This window comes from Bombus pyrosoma, linkage group LG3 (assembly GCF_014825855.1).
Source record: "Bombus pyrosoma isolate SC7728 linkage group LG3, ASM1482585v1, whole genome shotgun sequence".
Lineage (NCBI taxonomy): Eukaryota > Metazoa > Arthropoda > Insecta > Hymenoptera > Apidae > Bombus > Bombus pyrosoma.
The window spans coordinates 14809154-14830806 of NC_057772.1; the positions used below are offsets into that span (position 1 = coordinate 14809154).

A 21653-nucleotide genomic window follows, 5' to 3' on the forward strand; every position below is an offset into this window, starting at 1 on the left:
GTTATGTACTATTACGTCATAACGTATATCGTTATATAGTATTACGTTATAACGTATAACCGTATGAAGTATTACGATATAACGTATAACGTTATATGGTATTACGATATCACGTATAACGATATGTAGTATTACGATATAACGTATAACGTTATATGGTATTACGATATCACGTATAACGATATGTAGTATTACGATACAACGTATAACGGTATGTAGCATTACGATATAACGTATAACGTTTTGTAGCATTACGTTATAGCGTATAGCGTTATGTAGTATTACGGTATAACGTATAACATTATATAGTATTACGTTATGACGTATAACGATATGTAGCATTACGGTATAACATATAACGTTATGTAGCACTATGATATAACGTATAACGTTCAATAGCATTACGTTATAACGAATAACGTTATATAGTATCACGGTATAACGTATAACGTTATGTAGTATTACGTTATAACGTATAACGTTATGTAGCATTACTGTAAAACTTATAACTTTATGTAGTATTACGTTATAACGTATAACGTTATGTATTATTGCATTGCAACTTATAACGTTATGTCGCATTATGATATAACGTATATCGTTATATAGCATTACGGTATAACGTATAACGTTATGCAGCATTATGACATAACGTATAACGTTATATAGCATTACGTTATAATGTGTAACGTTATGTAGCATTACGGTATAACGTATAACGTTATGTAGCATTATGATATAACGTATAATTTTAAATAGCATTACGTTATAACTTATAACGTTATGTAGCATTACGATATAACGTATAACGTTATGTAGTATTACGTTATAACGTATAACGTTATGTAGCATTACGGTACAACGTATAAAGTTATATGGCATTGCGTTATGAAGTATAACGTTATATAGTGTTACGTTATAGCGTATAACGTTATGTAGCATTACGATATAACGTATAACCGTATGAAGTATTACGATATAACGTATAACGTTATATGGTATTACGATATCACGTATAACGATATGTAGTATTACGATATAACGTATAACGTTATGTATTATTGCGTTGTAACGTATAACGTTATGTCGCATTATGATATGACGTATAACGTTACATAGCATTACGGTATAACGTATAACGTTATATAGCATTACGGTAAAACCTATAACGTTATATAGTATTACGTTATAACGTATAACGTTATGTAGCATTACGGTATAACGTATAACGTTATGTAGCATTACGGTACAACGTATAAAGTTATATGGCATTGCGTTATGAAGTATAACGTTATGTAGTGTTACGTTATAGCGTATAACGTTATGTAGTATTACGTTATAACGTATAACGTTTTGTAGTATTACGTTATAACGTATAACGTTATGTACTATTACGACATAACGTATATCGTTATGTAGTATTACGATATAAAGTATAACGTTATGTAGTATTACGATATAACGTATAACGATATGTAGTATCAGGTTATAACGTATAACGTTATATAGTATTACGATATAACGTATAACGTTATATGGTACTATGATATAACGTATATCGATATGTAGCGTTACGTTATAACGTATAACGCTATGTAGAATTACGTTCTGACGTATAACGTTATATAGTAATACGATATAGCGTATAACGTTATATGGTACCACGATATAACGTAGAACGATATGTAGTATTACGATATAACGTATAACGTTATGTACTATTACGACATAACGTATATCGTTATATGGTAATACCATATAACGTATAACGATATGTAGTATGGCGATATAACGTATAACGATATATAGTAGTACGATATAACGTATAACGTTATGTAGCATTACGATATAACGTATAACCGTATGAAGTATTACGATAAAGCGTATAACGATATGTAGTATCAGGTTATAATGCATAACGTTATATAGTTTTACGATATAACGTATAACGTTATATGGTATTACGATATCACGTATAACGATATGTAGTATTACGATATAACGTATAACGTTATGTAGTATTGCGGTACAACGTATGACGCTATATAGTATTACGATATAACATATAACGGTATGTAGCATTGCGATATAACATATAACGGTATGAAGTATTGCGATATAACGTATAACGATATGTTGTATCAGGTTATAACGTATAACGGTATATAGTATTACGATAGAACGTATAACGTTATATGGTATTACGATATCACGTACAACGATATGTAGTATTACGATATAACGTATAATGTTATGTAGCATTACGATATAACGCATAACGATATGAAGTATTACGATATAACGTATACCGCTATATAGCATTACGATATAATGTATAACGATATGTAGTATTACGATATAACTTATAACGTTATGTAGTATTACGTTAGAACGTATCACGCGATATAGTATTACGATATGACGTATAACGTTATATGGTAATACGATATCACGTATAACAATATGTAGTATTACGATATAACGTATAATGTTATGTAGCATTACGATATAACGTATAACGATATGAAGTATTACGATATAACGTATAACGTTATATGGTACTATGATATAACGTATATCGATATGTAGCATTACGTTATAACGTATATAGTTATATGGTACTATGATATAACGTATATCGGTATGTAGCATTACATTATAACGTATAACGTTATATAGTATTACGATATAACGTATAACGTTATATGGTATTACGATATCACGTATAACGATATGTAGTATTACGATATAACGTATAACGTTATGTAGTATTTCGGTACAACGTATCACGCTATATGGTATTACGATATAACGTATAACGTTATGTAGCATTACGATATAACGTATAACGTTATGCAGCATTACCTTATAACGTACAACGATATATGGTATTACGATATAACGTATGACGATATGTAGTATTACGATATAACGTATAACGTTATGTAGTATTACGTTACAACGTATCACGCGATATAGTATTACGATATAATGTATAACGTTTTGTAGCATTACGATATAACGGATAACGTTATGTAGCATTACGATATAACATATAACGGTATGAAGTATTACGATATAACGTATAACGTTATGTAGTATTACGGTATAACGTATAACGTTATATAGTATTACAATATAACGTATAACGTTATGTAGCATTACGATATAACCTATAACGGTATGAAGTATTACGTTGTAACGTATAACGATATGTAGTATCAGGTTATAACGTATAACGATATATGGTATTCCGATATAACGCGTAACGATATGTTGTATTACGTTATAACGTATAACGTTATGTAGCATTACGACATAACGTATAACGTTATGAAGTATTACGATATAACGTATAACGATATGTGGTATTAGGTTATAACGTATAACGATATATAGTATTACGACATAACGTATAACGTTATGAAGTATTACGATATAACGTTTAACGATATGTGGTATTAGGTTATAACGTATAACGTTATATGGTATTACGATACAACGTGTAACGATATCTAGTATTACAATATGACGTATGACGATATATTGTATTACGATATAACGTATAACGTTATGTACTATTACGTTATATCGTATAACGTTATATAGTATTACGATATAACGTATAATGTTATGTAGCATTACGATATAACGTATAACGTTATATGGTTCTATGATATAACGTATATCGATATGTAGCATTACGTTATGGCGTATATCGTTATATGGTACTATGATATAACGTATATCGATATGTAGCATTACGATATAACGTATAACGTTATGTAGTTTTACGATATAACGTATTACGTTATATGGTAATACGTTATAACGTATAAATACGTTATAACGATTTGAGTGGTATTACGATATAACGTATAACGTCATGTTATATTACAATATAACGTATAATGTAACGTATTACCATATAGCGTTATACGTTATAACGTATGTGTTATTACGATATAACGTATAACGTTATATAGTATTATGTTATATCGTATAACGTTATGTAGCATTACTTTGTAACGTATAACGTTATGTAGTATTACGATATAACGTATAACGTTATTTAGTACTACGTCATGACATATAACGTTATATAGTATTGCCGATTCGTCAAGAAAAGCCTTCGTTCTGAAAGTGAGGGAAATGGACGTTCCTGTTAATTAGTTAATTTCTATGTTGGTGGTTGAAGACTTTTCTCGACGAATCTGTGGATTTCGTTTCCTTAGAGACCCCATATAGTTTTCCTCTGCAGCATCGCAAGGAAAGTCATTCTCTTGTAAAGTCTTATTAGCGAGTTACATAGCGTCTGTACACTCGGTGAATATTCTTCGTTTTAACAAAGAGTTAGTTTAATAATACTTGTATCTTAGACAAGTTAGTTTAGTACAAGTTGGACTTTTGAAGAAAGCGCATTTTGTTATCCCGTTGACCGCGAATTCGTTATTGAACCTAGGATCATTTTCATTAGCCTCTCGAGTATCTAATTACCACTTTTATTTGTCACATTCTGTAATAAGTATATTTGCACTAGTCAATATCTTTTCTATTGCATAACAACAATGTCTAATCCAAACGAGGATTCGTTTCACGCCTCTAACCCTAATCATAATATGTACCCGACATATATGTCTTTTTTTTTAAGTTGGAAATTAATCCCATATTTGGTTTCTTACTATTGTGACTTTTAATTTATCTATATTATATTATTATCTATATTATCTTATTTATATTATATTATTATGTTATTTGAAAGCTAATAAATATTTTTAGGGGCGATAGAATTGATAGTAAATTTTTCGAATAAAAATATAATGGATTCGATAAAAATATCGTATAAGAAATTACAAATTTACTACTAAAATATACCAATTATTATTTGTATAAAATATTAATTTTATTTTATAATTGACAAATTATGTACAAAATAAATTATATACAATTAGTAAGAACATTAGCATTGATTTAAACCAAAGTGTACAAGAATAATGTATGAGTATATATATGTACTTGGAAGGAAAAAATTAAATGAGACACGAGACATGTCATAATAGTAAAGTCATATGTAATCAACAATCACATGTCATTGTAATAATTTTATATTTATAAAATATTTCGTATACGTAAAAACATTACAAACCCATTAGTACAGTACTGGCAGTAACGGGAATTTGTGAAGGCGCGCTAGCTTGTCTTACACTCATTTCCCAGGTATCTAATAATTGAGACACAGAAAAACGTCGAGGAAGTTTCGTTATACGCGCATTTAAAGCTTTCTGAACCGCACAAAGAAATGTTGTGGCATATTCATGGGGTGCCATTACGCAACGTGGTGGCGTTAAAGGATAATCGGCGGGAACAGTTACAGATACAGGAGGAACACATGGAAGATGTCGATCATCCAGCCAGCATATTAATTGAATACATTTTGATCCAGTTTGTTGTGCAGGATCAAGACTGACCTATATATTATACACATGGTATATGATTACTTACATATAAAAATGTAATGAGATTCTAAAATAAATAGATTACCTTAAACCGTTGATCTAACCGAGCTATTTCTCCTTGTAGTACGTCTGGTATTTCATTAGGAGACTCTTCTATCTTTTGTTTTTTTAATGGTTGTGGTAAATTTCTAGTTATAGAAGTAAAGTTCTGTTAAATTATGCTTTATAACACAATTATTCACAAATTAGTGTATTTATTTCTTACTTTATCTCTGGACCAAATAAAGCTTCTAGACACGGACCAAAAGTACGTTGTAGTGTATGATTTACAACTGGACTTTGGAGATGAGTGCTTACTGCTTCTAAAAGTGGACTGAAGAAATGATGTTCCTTTAAAGTCGTAACTGGAGGCCCAACACTAGCATCATTTCGTTTAAAATCTAATTTTTCAAGAACTACCTCACATTTTAGTAAAGTATCTAAAGGCATTCGTTTGCTAGGATTAGATAAAATTTCTAAAAGTTTCTTCATTTTGCTTAGTTTATCAACATCTGTAATTTAAAAGATTATACAAATGACTACATACATGCACATAAAGGCACTGGTGGAAATAAATGTTAATACTAAAGTTACATACTTCCTTCATTTCCCATTTTAGCAATCATTCTTCGTAAAGGTTCTACATATTTACTTAATTGTCTAACTTTATCTCTATATGCTTGATCTTCTTGCTGTGGACTTGGGGTAGCTCCTACCCCTCCAGGAGTATTTAAAGAACTGCTAGGAGATGGTGCCATGCCTAATTTAATATAATTTTGTTGTCTTTATTTCTATTCATGCTAGATTAAAATTACTAATTTTTATATTAAAAGTAATTTTGACATACCAACAGATCGTTGTGGTCCTGCCATCATAGGATGTTGTGGACTAGGTGAAGGAACTAATGCTGGTGATGCAACCATTTGATTGCTGAAAAAATAATAAAATACAATTTTAATTTTTAATATAATTTTAAAAAATTTTAGTTTCTATTGTATCTAACCTTGATGGTGCACCTAAACCAGCAGGACTTGGAGCAGATGGTGATGGACTCTGACCCAGAAATTGATTTGGTGTAACATTTCGAGGGCCAGGAAAACCAGCATTTATCATTTCCCCTTGCTAAAAACAACAGCATTCATGAAAATCTTGAAATAATGGCTCATATTATTTCATTGTTTGCATACCTTCCTTTGCATATGAGTTAATTGTTGCTGCATTTGGCCAGGACCTATTTGCCCTGGAGTAATCTGATTCATTTGCTGTGGCATATTTGTTTGAATTCCACTTATAGATCCACTAATTTGATTTCCTATTTGATTGGATAATTGATTTTGCATTTGGGTCTGAAATATACCACTTATTACTCATGTCCCCCTTTGTTCAAAAAGAAGAAATGCATGTTTTCTTGCAATAATAAATACATACTTGCATGTTTTGTTGCATTTGACCTGTTGTAATTTGTGCCATTTGATTGGGAACCATTTGAGTCATTTGCTGAGGTATATTTCCTTGGCCCATTGAATTCATTTGCGTTAACATTGAGTTGGTTTGCATAGTTTGAATTGGACCCATATGATTCATTGGACCATTGGTTTGAGTAGGCATCATACCCATTCCTGGTATTTTACTTTGCATACCTTGCATGGCCATAGGTTGTCCAGGGCGCTGATTTAAGCTTTGTAATACTAAAACAATTATTAATATTATAATAATTAATAGTATAAAATATAGTATAAAATAATTGTCAATTAAGGTCAAGCGTGACCTTTTTCTTTCTACTGCTTGTTAAATCTTAACAACCTTCGTGACTTGAATGTCTGCGAGTAGTACGTGGAGAGATGTAAAAGTATTTAGAATGAATCGTTACAAGCAAATTAAGGATCTTCTGATCAAAGAGTTAGTAGCAAATGATCTTCTGTGAGGGTGAGGTATATAGGGAAAACTAGTGATAGGTGCTGCCCGTCCCCCATCAACAGTCACTCGTTGGTAGAAGTAACCTTCGAATCCGCTTATCCCGTATTTTACCGTAATGAGCAACCCAAGGAATGTCTCAACTTGAAGGATGTATAGTAGCAATTAAGGGCCTTAACAGTAAAGGAAAAGATGCGAAATCTTATGTCAGCAATTAATGGTTCCTTGGGATTACTGTGGGTCCGAGCAAATATGTTTAAACAGCTGGTGACCATCTTGGCCGAAGGATGGATTAGAATGTGTTTAGGTCACAAGACGTAACATCTTCCCCCTGTTGAGAGGATACCGATCAAAAGTTTTATGTAGCTACAGTTGTGTGTGTGTGTGTGTGTATAGCGAAGCTAACAGATGCTGAAACTAGTTGAATCTTCTATCGAACTCTTTCTCGAAAGCTGGCTGTCTAGACTCATCTGGATCAGGTTGGCTCGGTAGTGGCACTAGCCGTTTAAAGCTTCGATCCAAGACACTCGTTGTAGTTTGAGCAGTGGCCGTTTGGATGATGGCCGGCGCAGGGATGGACCTTGATGACTCAACCCAAAGGCCATTGCATTGAAGGCACGTTGTCTCCCTCGCAATCCGCATCACAATCGTAGTCCGGATCGCAGTCGTCCCCTTCGTTGCCAATAAATTCCCAACTAGAATATTGGTCCACGGCCCAGAAAGTGTCTTTGAACACCTTGGTCCTAATCTTTGGTGGTTGTACTGGCTTGGCACGTGGAATCTTCTTCGTCTCTTTGGTGCCGAGTCACCAGATGATCCACGGAAGACGAAATCAGAGACGTCTTATCTTCCGTTTCTTCCGATTCATCCCAATCGAGTGGACGCAGTTGATTAGAATTTGTACCTGTTGTCGTTTGTAGCCATCCTGCGAGTGATGCTTGCGAAAAATGTAGAAATGTTTTGAGCGAAGAGTTGTTAGCAAGTAATGTTTTGATCGAAGAATTGTTAGCAAGTACTGTTTTAAGCGAAGAGTTGTTAGCAAGTGAAGTTCAGTGATGGTGATGTCTAGCCCTTTGCGAATGAGTGTTGGTAAATAGCCATCCAAGTCTTTTTCCCGTCGCGGACACGTGTCAGCACATAGCCGCCCGAATCTATTCACAGTTGCGGACGTTTATTATGAAGTGGCTATCGTAAGTCTATTTCTCTGAGCGATAATCTTATACGTATTTACACATAGGTATAGTAAACTAAACAGTATTACGTTTTTGATAAAATAAAATTAGAGATCTTTAGCGATGAAGTCTTATCTTCCGTTTAACGTAAACTCGCCATGTAAGATGATGATTGAGTCAGAACGAATTTCAGTTTTTCAATGGCATTACCAGACGAATCAGCAAGCTTTTCATATATTTTATGTATTTTTTATAATATCTTATACACGATTCCTAAAAGATCCAGAAAGGATATGTTCGATAGAAGACCAGAGCAATATACGGCTACATATTGCTTTATACGGAAGTTCCAAAAATGGTGACGAAAATTATTTTCTTGGGGCTTGGAAATATCAACCATAAATTCTTACCTATTATATAGCGCAAACCAGGAGAAACAGAATAAAAACGAAAGAAGGCATTTGCAATACGTAAATCGCTTAATGGATCAATTAGTAGGAGATTTTCGTGATACTGACCCTAAGAATACTCCATAAACTTTTGGACAGCAGGAAGGCTGAACGGCTTTTTATACATTATTCGGCAAGATGATACAGCAAATTATTAGCAAATTTAAAACCTACATTTAATATATTTTTTTTATTTTTAATTTGTGTTTTACAATTTCTCCAGCTGGACATTTGGTAAATATTTATGTACACATATTATTTAATCCCTTATTTAATATGTTTCATTTAATGTATAAGAAATGTATAACAGTGCCAGTATTTTAAATTTTTTAGAAGTAGTTAAGAGAGTACAGAGTATATATAAAGAGATATGTGTGAGAGTACAGGAAGCTCTAGAAAGCTTCATTATAATCAAGGCAATATTAAAGTCTAAAAACAATCTTAATGTTAAAGAAATTATTAATAAATTTATTATAAATTAAAATTTTAGATCTTAGAGTATATCTTCTTTTTGTTAATAAGAAAAAAGGAACATAACCTAATTACTGACGTCCCAAAAATTTTTTGAGTTTTGAATTAAATGAAAAATACTGACAAATATGTCAAAATTAACTAACATGTATTATTCACAATATGATAGTTCCATAGAAAGTGAAATTGCTTATGATTCTGACAACTCAGATGTGCGTAAATTGTTAAGAACATCACCATCTCATGCTAAATTTTATGAATATATTGATCGTAGAAATAATGAAGAAGTTTTACATGAAAAGTGGAAGTATAAATTACGTGAACAAACAACCCTTGCAAAAGAGATCAAAGAACAATGTGGTATGGCAGTTAACCTAACAGATAATCGAGTATGTTATTTTTATAAACCTGTTGTGCAGCATATACCAGGCATGAAATTTAAAATAACATTTAACTATGTTAAACTATTGCGCAAATGGTATATTAGTTTGGGTCACAGTCGTTTGCCTCATGAGATTACACTTAATGACAAAGTAAAAAATGGTACTTATGATCCCATTTCCAGAAGAATCCTCAAAATGGTATATGAAATAAAAAATTTGTTGGATATTTTTATACAAAAATTGGAATATATATGTACAATGGTTGACAATATGAAAGAAGTTTACAAAGACATAGAGTTTCAAGTAAATGAATCTTTAACCAAAACCAAAATAATACTGAAAGAAAAAAGCTGGCCTAAAGGTATACAAAAGACAAGTGCAAAAGATATTATTATTCTAGACATAGTACTAGATAATAACCTTAAAGCTGATAATCTTTCATACGAGTATGAACACAATAAGGATACATCAGTACAACAAAAAAGAATGTGCATATTTAAATTAGAAGAGAAGATAAAAATATTTTTTGATCTTCCTTTAGTAGAAGCATTTAATGTATTTATGGAATAACATTTTTTCTAGTGATGAAGTATTATCATCTTAATTATACGTTGCATTTCATTTAAAATAAATCCTATAACTCCATATTATGTTTATATTTAAATACACAATTGTTACTTTCTATTTGAATTTAATAAGGTCCTAAATATTTTATTAAATATGATTTTTTGTGTGGTTCTGTATTATATTTTTCAAATTTACTTTTAGTAACATATATCTTTAATAAAACCATTATCTGTTAATACATTAACATCAGATTATTTTTTAAATTAAAATGTACTAACTGTCGGACCATTTTGGCACTTTGGTATGTTAGAATTTACGATGAAACAGTTAGTTAACGCTAAACCTACCAGCGGTAGTCAAATTGACCGCTCTCGAACTTCTACACAAATTTAACCATATTTAAATTTTATCATATTGATTCATAATTTCTGACTTTTCCTAAAACAAGCATACAATATATTTTTCGGTATTTACTTTTAGTTTGCTCTTTTATTTTCTGAGAAAAATTTGTACTCTGCCTTGTCTACCGTGATCGGTCATTTTGACCGGCCGACAAAATATTTTAATTATTCTTAAAAAGATGCAATCAGTACAAAGAAAAGGCTATCTCAAGGTTAGATGACAAACAAAATCAGTGATAACAAATAATAACAGTTGTTACACCCGTAATCTTGTCATAAAACATAATCCATCCCTCGATCAAGATGACCACCAGCTGTCAAGACATATTAACTCAGGTCCATAATAATCCTAAGGAACCGCCATAAAATTTAGCATTTTTTACAGTCCATTGTTACAAACATTTTAAAAGTAGAGAAGTTTCTTAGGGTTATTGCTCATTGCGATAAAACACGGGAAAAGTTTCCCCAACTCCACTCTCGAGTCTCTCTTTTTAAGTCTATAATTGAAATTAAACAAAAGTAAATTTGGACGAAATTTTATGAAAGTTCATCATTTTATATACATTTAGTTATAAATTAACCATTATCTAAGTTAAATCATAAAAACTATTACTTCTTTAATCGCCGGTCATTTTGACCACACATAGTAGGAATAGGTATACACGAAATGTTGGTAGGTTCAATGTTAATAAAGAGCTAAATGAGATATCTTGTTACTCGTCAACTAGGATATTTTAATATAGAACAATATATCTTATTTCCCAATATCATTATATTAAAATAGATATGGAAACTAAATACGTATTGTGAATTAAATAAATATGTAACATGAATTAAAAATGTGAAAAATATATATTTATAAATATTGTAAAAGGTAATATTATTTTATCTACATAATTACTTTAGCTTGTATTTTTAAACAATCTATTACTTGTTAAAAAATGTATTATCAATTTCTACATTTAATGAGCAAAATATATACTTACAATTGGTAGCAGTATTTGTTGGTGGTTGTGGGATTATTCCTTGAGGATTAGATCCTGGTCCACTCATATTCATCATTTGATTGTTTCCAGTTCCTTGACGTGCCAATGTTTGTAATGCCCCAATTGGATCAGGCATACCCTGATTTCCAGAACCACCTGTACCTGGTGCATTACCTCCTGTGCCCTTTTTAGAATCTGGAAGAAGTATAATATATTATAAAGTGTTAATCATTTATCTATAATTTATATAAATTAAAATAAATATATATATGAATATATTACTTAATTCCCTGACATGTAGAATTAATCTGGCCACAAAACCTAGATATTCTTCCTGAAAATAAATGAACTTGTTATTAATTGAAATAATTAACAATTTACCACTTGGAATATTTATTATTATTTATTATTATTTATTTCTTACACAGATAATCTAATGGTAATAAACAAAAACGAAAAGAATAATAACGCACCTTAGTTTTTGCTTTTTGGAAAACATGATTTTCCATTTCAATACTGTTTTTTGCAGTAGGCATTCCAGACATTTGCACAGCTTCATCTCTATGATAAAAATATTTAATAAATATAAAAATACACATTTCTTCTATTTATTCAAATATATAAATTTATTTTTTACATTTCTTTTTTATACAAATATCATAGAACTTTTTACTCTTTAATAATTTATATTATTTAAATGATGTTAATAGGAACATTTTACCGTTTATAACCTTTTGACATAAATTGACTTACATTTTTGCAATTACACTTTGTCGAAAACTTTGTGTTCTCCAAGAATTCTCATCAGTTGCCATTTTTAATGTTTAATAATTAAATCAACAATCGAAGTAATAACACAACTTTCTCCTATCACAGTAACTGTAGGACTAAACACCCATATAGCTAACTGAAAGCCTGCTCTTTGAGGTATAGTTTGGAACATAAAGATATTAGTAAATAGCCCCCTTAATCATGTTTCTATGAAAACGATGATTACTTTATTGCACTATATAAGTAACTATCTTTTATCCGCTGTTTTTAAATTATAAATTTTTAAATTATAAATTTAAAACATTCAAAACATTTATGAAATTATAGGTAAGAAATTAGAAATGTTTAGTAAATTTTAAAGTAATTAATTTTTTATCTAATAACAGATTTTGAAATTTTTCTCAAAAATAGATAGATTCAATCATTCAATATTCAATAATTTCTAGATATTCACCTTAAGCCAAAAATATGAAATTTAAGACTTACCTAATATCATGTCAAAAATGGAAATTGATTCATGAAAATGCTATGATGCATTATTCATTTATCATGTCGGTACTTTACTCCTTAACCTTAAAATAAGTTTCAAAGTAACCTCTAAATTAAAAAAATGGCAGAATTAGAATTAACAGAAGAAGAATTAACATTAAAACATAAAAAAGAACGGAAAGAATTACAAGGTAATAAAATTATATAATTGTAGTTTATAGGATATTTTTTCTTTATTAATGATTATTGGTTCATTAACGTAAGATGATTTACAATATTGTGCGTAAACGATTTGTTAATAGAATTTTATTATGTTGTAAATATTTAATATTATATCTTTAATAACATTTTTTAAATGTATGACCTTTTAGTTAATTTATATTAAATTTTAGCACAAATACAAACGCTAAAAAAGTCAATTTGTAAGGGTGATAAGAAGAAGAAGAAAGAAGTAACTGAGGAAATCAATCGTTTAGAAGAAGCTTTAGATAAAAGACAAGAAGAAGAGTTTACCACATGGAAAGTTACACATCTTAATATCAATAATGTGGCAAATGAAGATACAGAAAATAGTACTGACAAAAGCACAAAAGACAACAAACAATATGAACAACCAACACATAGAATTTCGAAAGCACAGAAGAGAAGAGACAAGAAAGCAAATGCAGAAAGAGAACGCAATCAGAGAATTATAGAACAAGAAGCATTAAATGTTTTTGGGAAAAGAAATGTAGAATTGCAAACTATTAAGAAAATACTTTGTGAACGTGGTTTGATGATTTATGAGATTCCAAGTGATGGCCATTGGTGAGTTACTTGTATAGATTGTTAAAATAATTTTGGGCGTAAAGTACGAATTTTTTTACTTTATTTATACTGCTACCAAATTAATTTTTGCAGTTTATATAATGCTGTTGCACATCAGCTAAAAATTATAGGAGAAACTCCATTGAATTTTCACGAACTTAGAACAAAAACTGCTATATATTTGAGAGAAAATATGAATCAATTTTTACCATTTATTTCTAATCCAGATTCTGATGATGTTCTCTCACCAGAACAATATGAAAAATATTGTGATGATGTGGCAGATACAAGTGCTTGGGGTGGAGCTATTGAGGCAAGTTTAAATAAACTAAGGAAATACATATATTGTTCTAAAATTTATAAAATCATTTTTGTTTAAAATAGCTACAGGTTCTTTCGCATGTGTTGAAATGTCCGATAGAAGTCATTCAGGCATCAGGAGCACCATATGTTATTGGTGATGACTATAGCAATGAAAAAAAAATGATATTGACTTATCACCGGCATATGTATGAACTAGGTGCTCATTATAATTCTGTTACAAAATATGTCATAGAAGAAGAAAGCTGATAGAAATGGATCTTGTATCTGACTAATATTTACGAAAGAGAAATTAAGCACGTTTCATAATACTTTTTACTATGATAAAATACATGAACTATTGAAAGCTGCCACAATATAAGTGTCCAGGAAACATATCAATTTTAAATTAATAGTTCGACGTTTCTCTGGCAATTTTAACTAATATATACCTAAAAGGCTGTAACTTCTGTTAAATAGTAAATTTAGTCGAAGGTAACAAAATAGCAAATTAATAGATTTTCCTTTATGGATTTTTGTAAAATAATTATTGCACTATTATTATGTGAGAGAGAAAATTTTATTTATTTATTACTTAAATATTTGACAATATAAAGAAGCTGCCAGAAAATTGCAAGTACACATTTACTGTTCAGTGCTTGCTTCCTCCCAAGTTTTAATGTAAATATCTATTTAAATATGATTTACATTTTTTGTAACAAAAATTTAATTTGTGATGAAAATTAAGCAAATCTTAAAGCGATATTATTGCTGTAGAAATATTAAGATTGTGTATGCGTGAATAATATATGCTAATACTTTTGTCATGTGTTCTTATAGTTTTGTACTATTTTGATGGTGAGTAACACATATAAAATGTGAAATAAAAATAACGAAATATTAAAATCATTAATTTTTGGAAGTATATCTTGTTTATTTTTCAGTTTGCGACAGAAGGTCACGGGAAAATTAAATTAAACTTTCAGTTTTGCACATGATTTACATTATCATTTGATGTTTTATCATCTTCAGATATTCCTTGGTTTTTATTTGGATCATCCGGTTTCATTTGTGGGAACAGCAGTACTTCCTAACGATACATCATCATCATTATATTTTTTTTTTTTTATCGTATTCTGTTATTTATATATTTTTATCATTTAAAAACTTACTTTGATATTATTTGCATCTGTAAGTAACATTGTAAAACGATCAATACCCATTCCCCAACCAGCAGTTGGTGGTAAACCATATTCCAATGCAGTACAGAAGTTTTCATCAACAAGTTGAGCTTCCTCATCTCCAGCTGCTTTATCTTTTGCTTGTTGCTCAAATCTATATATTCGTAATATTGAATAAATTTTTTAAATCAAATTGTAATTGGAATTTATGAAAGGTTTCTGTTTAGTTAAATTACCTTTCTCTTTGTTCTATAGGATCGTTCAATTCTGTGTATGCATTACAGACTTCTTTTTTCATAATAAATAATTCAAATCGTTCTGTTAATCCTGGTTCAGAACGGTGCCATTTTGCTAATGGAGACATAATTTGTGGGTGATCCAAAATAAATGTAGGATTGATACAAGTTTCTTCTATAAATTCCCCAACGAGCTGTTAAAAATTTGTTGATAAATATATGTAACTATAAAAGTTCCTTAAATTTAAAATTCATATTACCTTATCCAGTAATCTAGCTGTTGTTCTTGGCGGAGGACATTCAATCTCATGTTTGGTACACAGATCACTAAGTATTTGATTTGTTTCTGGAGTATTTAATTTATCTGGTAGAGGCAACTTAAATTTTAAAATTTCTTCTAAAGTTTTTATCATTGAAACCCGTTTAAATGGTGGAGTAAAATCAATTTCAATTGCTTCACCCTCTGGCCCATCTGGATGGTATGTTATTTTATAACTGCCATGAATAGCTTTTACCATTCCTGATACCATATCTTCCGTAATAGACATCAAATCATTATAATCTGCATAAGCCATATAAAATTCACAAGTAGTAAATTCTGGATTATGTGTCAAATCTATCCCTTCGTTTCTAAACTGTCTTCCAATTTCGTACACTCTATCAAGTCCACCTACTACCAACATCTACAATTATGCACACATAACAATGTATTAATATATAATTTACAAACAGTACTTAATTGTAAGTATAACGAAATACTTCTTACTTTATGATATAATTCTGGAGCAATGCGCATGTATAAGTCCATATTTAATTCATTATGATGTGTAACAAAAGGTTTAGCTGTTGCACCACCAGCAATCATATTCATCATTGGTGTCTCAACTTCTAAAAATCCAAGTTCATCAAGAAATTTGCGGATATATGCAACTATTTTTGCTCGTACATGAAACGTTTTTCTTATTTTATCATTTAATATAAGATCTAAATAACGCTGACGAAATCTTGTCTCCTAAGTTATTAAAAATAATACAAGGGTTATTAGCTTAAACAGATATATATATCAAGAGTTTCATCATTTTGTACCTTATCTTTTAATCCAAAATAGAGATTTGGCATCATATGCAGGCAAGGACTTAAAAGAGTAATACTATGTGGTATAATGGAGAATTCGCCCTTCTTAGTTTTTCCAGGATTTCCAACTACACCAATAATATCACCTCTTCTTATCTTAGAAGTATCAGTGGCAAATTTTTCTCCATCTTTATACTGTCTTGCATTTGCCATTACTTGAATTTTAACACCTTCTCCTCTAAGGTCGTAAAAAATCAGTTTAGCACCTGATTCTCTAATTGCATGTACACGACCAGCTACGCTATATACTTCATTGTCTAATATTTCTCCAGGTTTTAAATTATTACTGAATTTTTCAATGAAATTTTCCAATGAAATTGATACATGAAACTTATGTGGGTATGGATTATCATTTGCATCTTTGAGGTTCTTGATTGCTTGAGTCCTAAGTTTAATGTATTCCTAAAAGTCATTACATATCTAATGTAAATACAATCATAACGTAGCTTTATATATATTTAAATATATATTTAATTAAAAAGATCCTTAACATTATCATATATTATATTAACATTATTATATATATATACATATATATATACACTCACATTTGGAGCAATATCTTCTTCTTGAACTTCTTTTTTCTCCTGAGTTTTGGTTCGGTCTTCCACTATCGCTTGAATAACTGTTTTTGCTTCTTTTTCTGCTTTTTCTTTCAGTTTTTGCTCTGCTTTCAAACGTCTTTTTATTTCACTGTAAGCAAATTTGGAACACAACGAACATTGGTTATATTACGCATATAAATAAACATGATTTTGATTAAGACATACGCACTTTATGTAAAAATGGCGTATAGATATCTGATGCAATTTTGTTGATTTTGCTTGATAAAATACCGGCGATACCACATCAACAAAAGCTTTGGTTATGTTGCACAACATAGTTAATTAAAATTGTCGTTGCTATAATACTTAACGTATATACATATACATACACAATAAATATATTTGTTCGTAAATATTTAAAAAATATTGCTATTTAGTGCTTGAAAAAGACACATCAATGTAATCAGTTATTCATATAACAACGTGGGTAGGTAAAATATGGCACCGATCGCTATTCTATGTAGGTTATGTAAAAATTATTAATATAGGTAATAAAAAATTCTTCATAGATGCAAGATAGGAAATTTTGAAATCTAATTTTCTGTTAGTATTATTATTTTACTCACTTTTTTGATAACACTGGTACATTCATATTGTCAGCCATGTTGGTACACTTCCGTAGAAAAGATTTTCACTTTGTAGTTGGTGATTCTGAAAGGTGCCCATTTGCCGTTAATCGTTTTATTTTTCATTTCACATATGGTTTTAATTTTAAATACATTTTCTTTTTACTTAAAATTATTTATGTTGAAGACTATATTTCACTGTTCTAAGTATATATTTCAAATAAATAAAAATGTGTACAGAAATTATAATTTTTCTACCTTATTGTCACTTTTACTAGCACGATATTTGAAGTATGTTACTTTGACAACGACGTTTGTTGATTGGCGCGTTCAGTATTAGTCGTTTGTGTCTAATGTCAATCTGAAGGATATTTTCACTCGATTAGAAAAATGGATGGTTGTTTTGGTTATCACGAATTGAAAGCATTGCAGGAATTAATTAATCCTCTTAAAAATGATTCTGATTCCGAAGATGATTTACCACAAGCTGGCGCTCGGAAACTTGGTAAGATTTAATAAGTTTACAGGATATAATTGTTTCTTCTCTGCACTCGTTTAATATTTAATATTTACAATACAAAGATTTCTTTTTCCTATAATAATCACTTAAAATGGATTAAAGTTGAAGCTATTATTATTATGATGATAATTAGTGTATTTTTGTTTGAAAATTACATTTTATTTAAACAAAGTGGTGTGCGTGTTTGCAAAGTAGAATTTATAAAATTATTCAAAACAAATTGCACTGTATTATATTCATATTAAAACATATGAAATTATATGTATTATGAATAATATAAACATATGAATAATATGTGTTACTAGCTATAATATTGATTATTTTGGATATTGTAAATATTCGTGTATATTATTTACATTTAGTGTATTTTTATACATTTACATCTCCTATAAGTGAATAAATATTCGCAATTTAATAAGAAAATTTTACCGTAGAAAGTAGTTTTTGCGACAGTATACGCGATGTGTAAAATAGATATTTTTAAGGACCTGGCGATATCGGTGCTCGAAATGGAAAGTTTCAAGACCGCTCGGGCCCGCATGCACCGCTGAAAGCGGAAGCTGATGATATTTGGCATCCGTCTGAAGCAGTTGCTTCGCAGAATACGGAAGCCTACGATCCAAGAAAGGTGCCGGAATATGAGATGAAATTTAAGCAAGCGGTGACGGCGGAAGATATTTTTTTGGGCGTTAGTATCTTATCAACATGTATGCAGCAAATAGATCGCTTTTAAACTCGGCTACTTTGCACACGGTTTCAATAGAAGTTTCCTAATTAATTCCTTGTTACAGGTTGCGAATAGGTGCTGTTAAATGCAAATAGCCGCTGTGATAGAATTTTATTTCATTCTTCCATATATAAAGTTTATTATGATATATTATATTATACTTTATTATATTTCATTGTTCAATGTCTAATTCTTTGAGTATTAACCCGCCACACGAATTGCTAATATTTTAGTAATGATTTATTTATTCAAGGGTTCTTTTTTCTATTACATAATTTACATTAAAATGTATATTATATTTTTACTTACAGGAATTGAAATCGATTTAATTAAAATTAGTTCTCTTCTTTTAATGTTAATTTTGTTTCTCGTGTAATATTCTGTGCACCATGTTTATTATAGCATGAAACAGCTCGTGTTTTATATGTTATTTTGTACCCGAGACATTTTCAGTAGTTTTTTCCTTTTATCTTTCATATTACACGTAATTCCCTCGAGATTATTAATAACGAGTGCTTTTCATTGAATTAAATGACTCATAATACAACCTTGCTTCCAGTGAATCGTGGTTTTCCTGGTATCAATCATTTTCCTATATTATTTGCAATTAAGTAGTGATCACTTGCTGAAATTCCCGTTATTATCTTGTTGTTTAACATAGGATCATTTTCATTTTTATTTATGTGTGTTACGTCACAATTAATTATTTAAAATAGTTAAACTTTCATGATTGTATTTCTTTCATATTTTTAAAAACTGTTTTCATTCTGCATATTAAAAAAGCTTTCAATTCCATGAAAACCGTAGCAAAATGATCAATCGTGGCTACTTAATCACGTAAAGTGGATTTAAGCGTTAATTACGTAAAAGTTGAACCTAAACTAAACTTAGGACATATATGGTATACACTTCTATTATAGTAAAGAACTAAGTCACATTTTCTTGTTAAATCAGATGGGCTTCAAAACGCCAGGGACCGCATCCTGCGAATGGTTGTCCGTGTTGGTGAAGATGCCGCAGGAAGTGCGCGAGAAAATCGAGCTGTCCGTGGAAACCGAGGCGATCGACGTGCGAAGCCCAAGGTGAGAGAGGAACCCAACGATTTATCAGGCAATCCCTTACGAACTTTCGTTGCTTTGACTCCAGTTGGGCCGGAATTTCTTTGACAATTTTACGAGTCCGTAAATCTGCCAGAGCGTAAAACCAGTCACAATTTTCCAGATATCGACTGCATCTCGAGACGCCACATCCGGTTGATCCTAACGCCTCATCGGCCAAATGGCATAGTGATATTTCTACCTTAGAGGTCACCCTCAGACTTGTACGCGAGCTGGACGGCGTAAATTTTTAATCAACGTTACGGTAGGCTTTCAATCTCGACTCTTATAAAAACTTGAGGGACTTCTGTATCGATCGTAATCAGTATCTTCGCATCTGCGTACATTACTGTTCGTAAAATTAGTCATGTTAAGTCATGTTAAGGGCTAATCCTTGATATTCGAACTTGGTTATTTTTTAAAGTTTTTAGCCGATGAATGTCTCCAATTATTGAAAAGTAATATTTGTAAAATTTAATATTAATATTACTTTATATGTAACAATACCTATTTAATTTTATTTTACTTATTTGATTTAACTAAATTCTCTAATATCTTGTGGTAACAGTATCATTTTGTTAATTTCTGTAGTTGATTTCTTTCTTTCTTTTGCGTTATTTCTGTGGTTTCAAATTTACGAACGGTAATACATATTTAGTTTCTCTTTTAATCTTCTTTCTCTCCAGTAATGAAATTGCCATGCCTTTACAGAAACGATTCTTTTACAGAATCCAGATCTCTATTTTTATTTTAATTGTTTGACGGATCGAAAAAGAGATTCGTTAGCAATATAAGAATTATAACATATGAGATGCAATATATGGATCGTAATATTGTATATGAGATGTTTGCTTGAATGTACAGGATAAAAGCATTGTTTGTTTATAATATTTCTCTTTGTATCGGATTAAAGATCGACGTATTATATTCTCTTGTATTGTATTCTTGCCGTTAAAGCAAATGAAATTCATATTGAGAGTTACGTTTTAGAATATGAAATAAATATCTCCTAGGTACATATTATACAACTTCAGATACTTTAGATTAACAAATTTACTTGTAAATGTTGATTATTATTAATTTATGATAAAATAACTTTTTATAAAAACTAGGTTTTGATAAAAACACTTTCATTCAAGGTATAAGTAAAATAAAATGAATTGTGTATTCTACAATAATGATTGCTTTCATAAAACATAGCAAATTCAAGCATACTATTTCATATGTTTTAAAATCAATATTAATAATATCATTTTGACACAAAATTCAGTAGAACCTTATTTATGTAAATAAAGGTAGAAATATAGCATTATTCACCTTCTTAACATGAGTTTGTATATTTAAAAATATGGTATGAATAAAGGATAACATAAGAGTTTAGA

The 21653-nt window shown here is 30.1% G+C and overlaps 4 protein-coding genes across 8 annotated transcripts; 2 read left to right on the plus strand and 2 right to left on the minus strand.

The window, feature by feature from the left end:
- Positions 1–5051: 5051 nt before the first annotated feature.
- Positions 5052–12784, minus strand: LOC122577909 (mediator of RNA polymerase II transcription subunit 15). Its single transcript, XM_043749599.1, has 12 exons — positions 12592–12784; positions 12312–12399; positions 12121–12172; positions 11839–12033; positions 6924–7183; positions 6683–6841; positions 6499–6617; positions 6343–6425; positions 6094–6255; positions 5722–6007; positions 5542–5644; positions 5052–5468 (listed from the first exon to the last, which is right to left on the minus strand). The coding sequence occupies exons 1-12, from the start codon at positions 12651–12653 to the stop codon at positions 5139–5141; spliced, it is 1899 nt and encodes a 632-aa protein (XP_043605534.1). The 5' UTR covers positions 12654–12784; the 3' UTR covers positions 5052–5138.
- A 25-nt stretch (positions 12785–12809) lies between these two features.
- Positions 12810–15114, plus strand: LOC122577911 (deubiquitinase OTUD6B). The gene is made up of 5 exons (XM_043749605.1): positions 12810–12936; positions 13056–13289; positions 13491–13905; positions 13999–14218; positions 14290–15114. Exons 2-5 carry the CDS (start codon positions 13220–13222, stop codon positions 14473–14475), a joined length of 891 nt encoding a protein of 296 aa, XP_043605540.1. The 5' UTR covers positions 12810–12936; positions 13056–13219; the 3' UTR covers positions 14476–15114.
- Positions 15115–18222, minus strand: LOC122577910 (lysine--tRNA ligase). 4 transcript variants are annotated; one of them, XM_043749604.1, is made up of 9 exons: positions 18186–18222; positions 17928–18012; positions 17305–17449; positions 16709–17158; positions 16389–16634; positions 15883–16305; positions 15623–15816; positions 15378–15540; positions 15115–15295 (listed from the first exon to the last, which is right to left on the minus strand). In XM_043749604.1, the coding sequence occupies exons 2-9, from the start codon at positions 17963–17965 to the stop codon at positions 15188–15190; spliced, it is 1767 nt and encodes a 588-aa protein (XP_043605539.1). In that variant the 5' UTR covers positions 17966–18012; positions 18186–18222; the 3' UTR covers positions 15115–15187. The 4 variants fall into 4 exon arrangements, with proteins under 4 accessions (XP_043605539.1, XP_043605538.1, XP_043605536.1 ...); XM_043749603.1 differs by lacking the exon at positions 18186–18222 and adding an exon at positions 17531–17615 and having other exon boundaries at positions 17928–17991; XM_043749601.1 differs by lacking the exon at positions 18186–18222 and adding an exon at positions 17531–17666 and having other exon boundaries at positions 17928–17943.
- Positions 17668–21653, plus strand: LOC122577913 (dynein axonemal assembly factor 6). Of its 2 annotated transcripts, none has more exons than XM_043749614.1 (5): positions 17668–17788; positions 18206–18432; positions 18933–19135; positions 20129–20256; positions 20396–21653. In XM_043749614.1, exons 2-5 carry the CDS (start codon positions 18318–18320, stop codon positions 20523–20525), a joined length of 576 nt encoding a protein of 191 aa, XP_043605549.1. In that variant the 5' UTR covers positions 17668–17788; positions 18206–18317; the 3' UTR covers positions 20526–21653. The 2 variants fall into 2 exon arrangements, with proteins under 2 accessions (XP_043605549.1, XP_043605550.1); XM_043749615.1 differs by lacking the exon at positions 17668–17788 and having other exon boundaries at positions 18011–18432; positions 20396–20536; positions 21000–21653.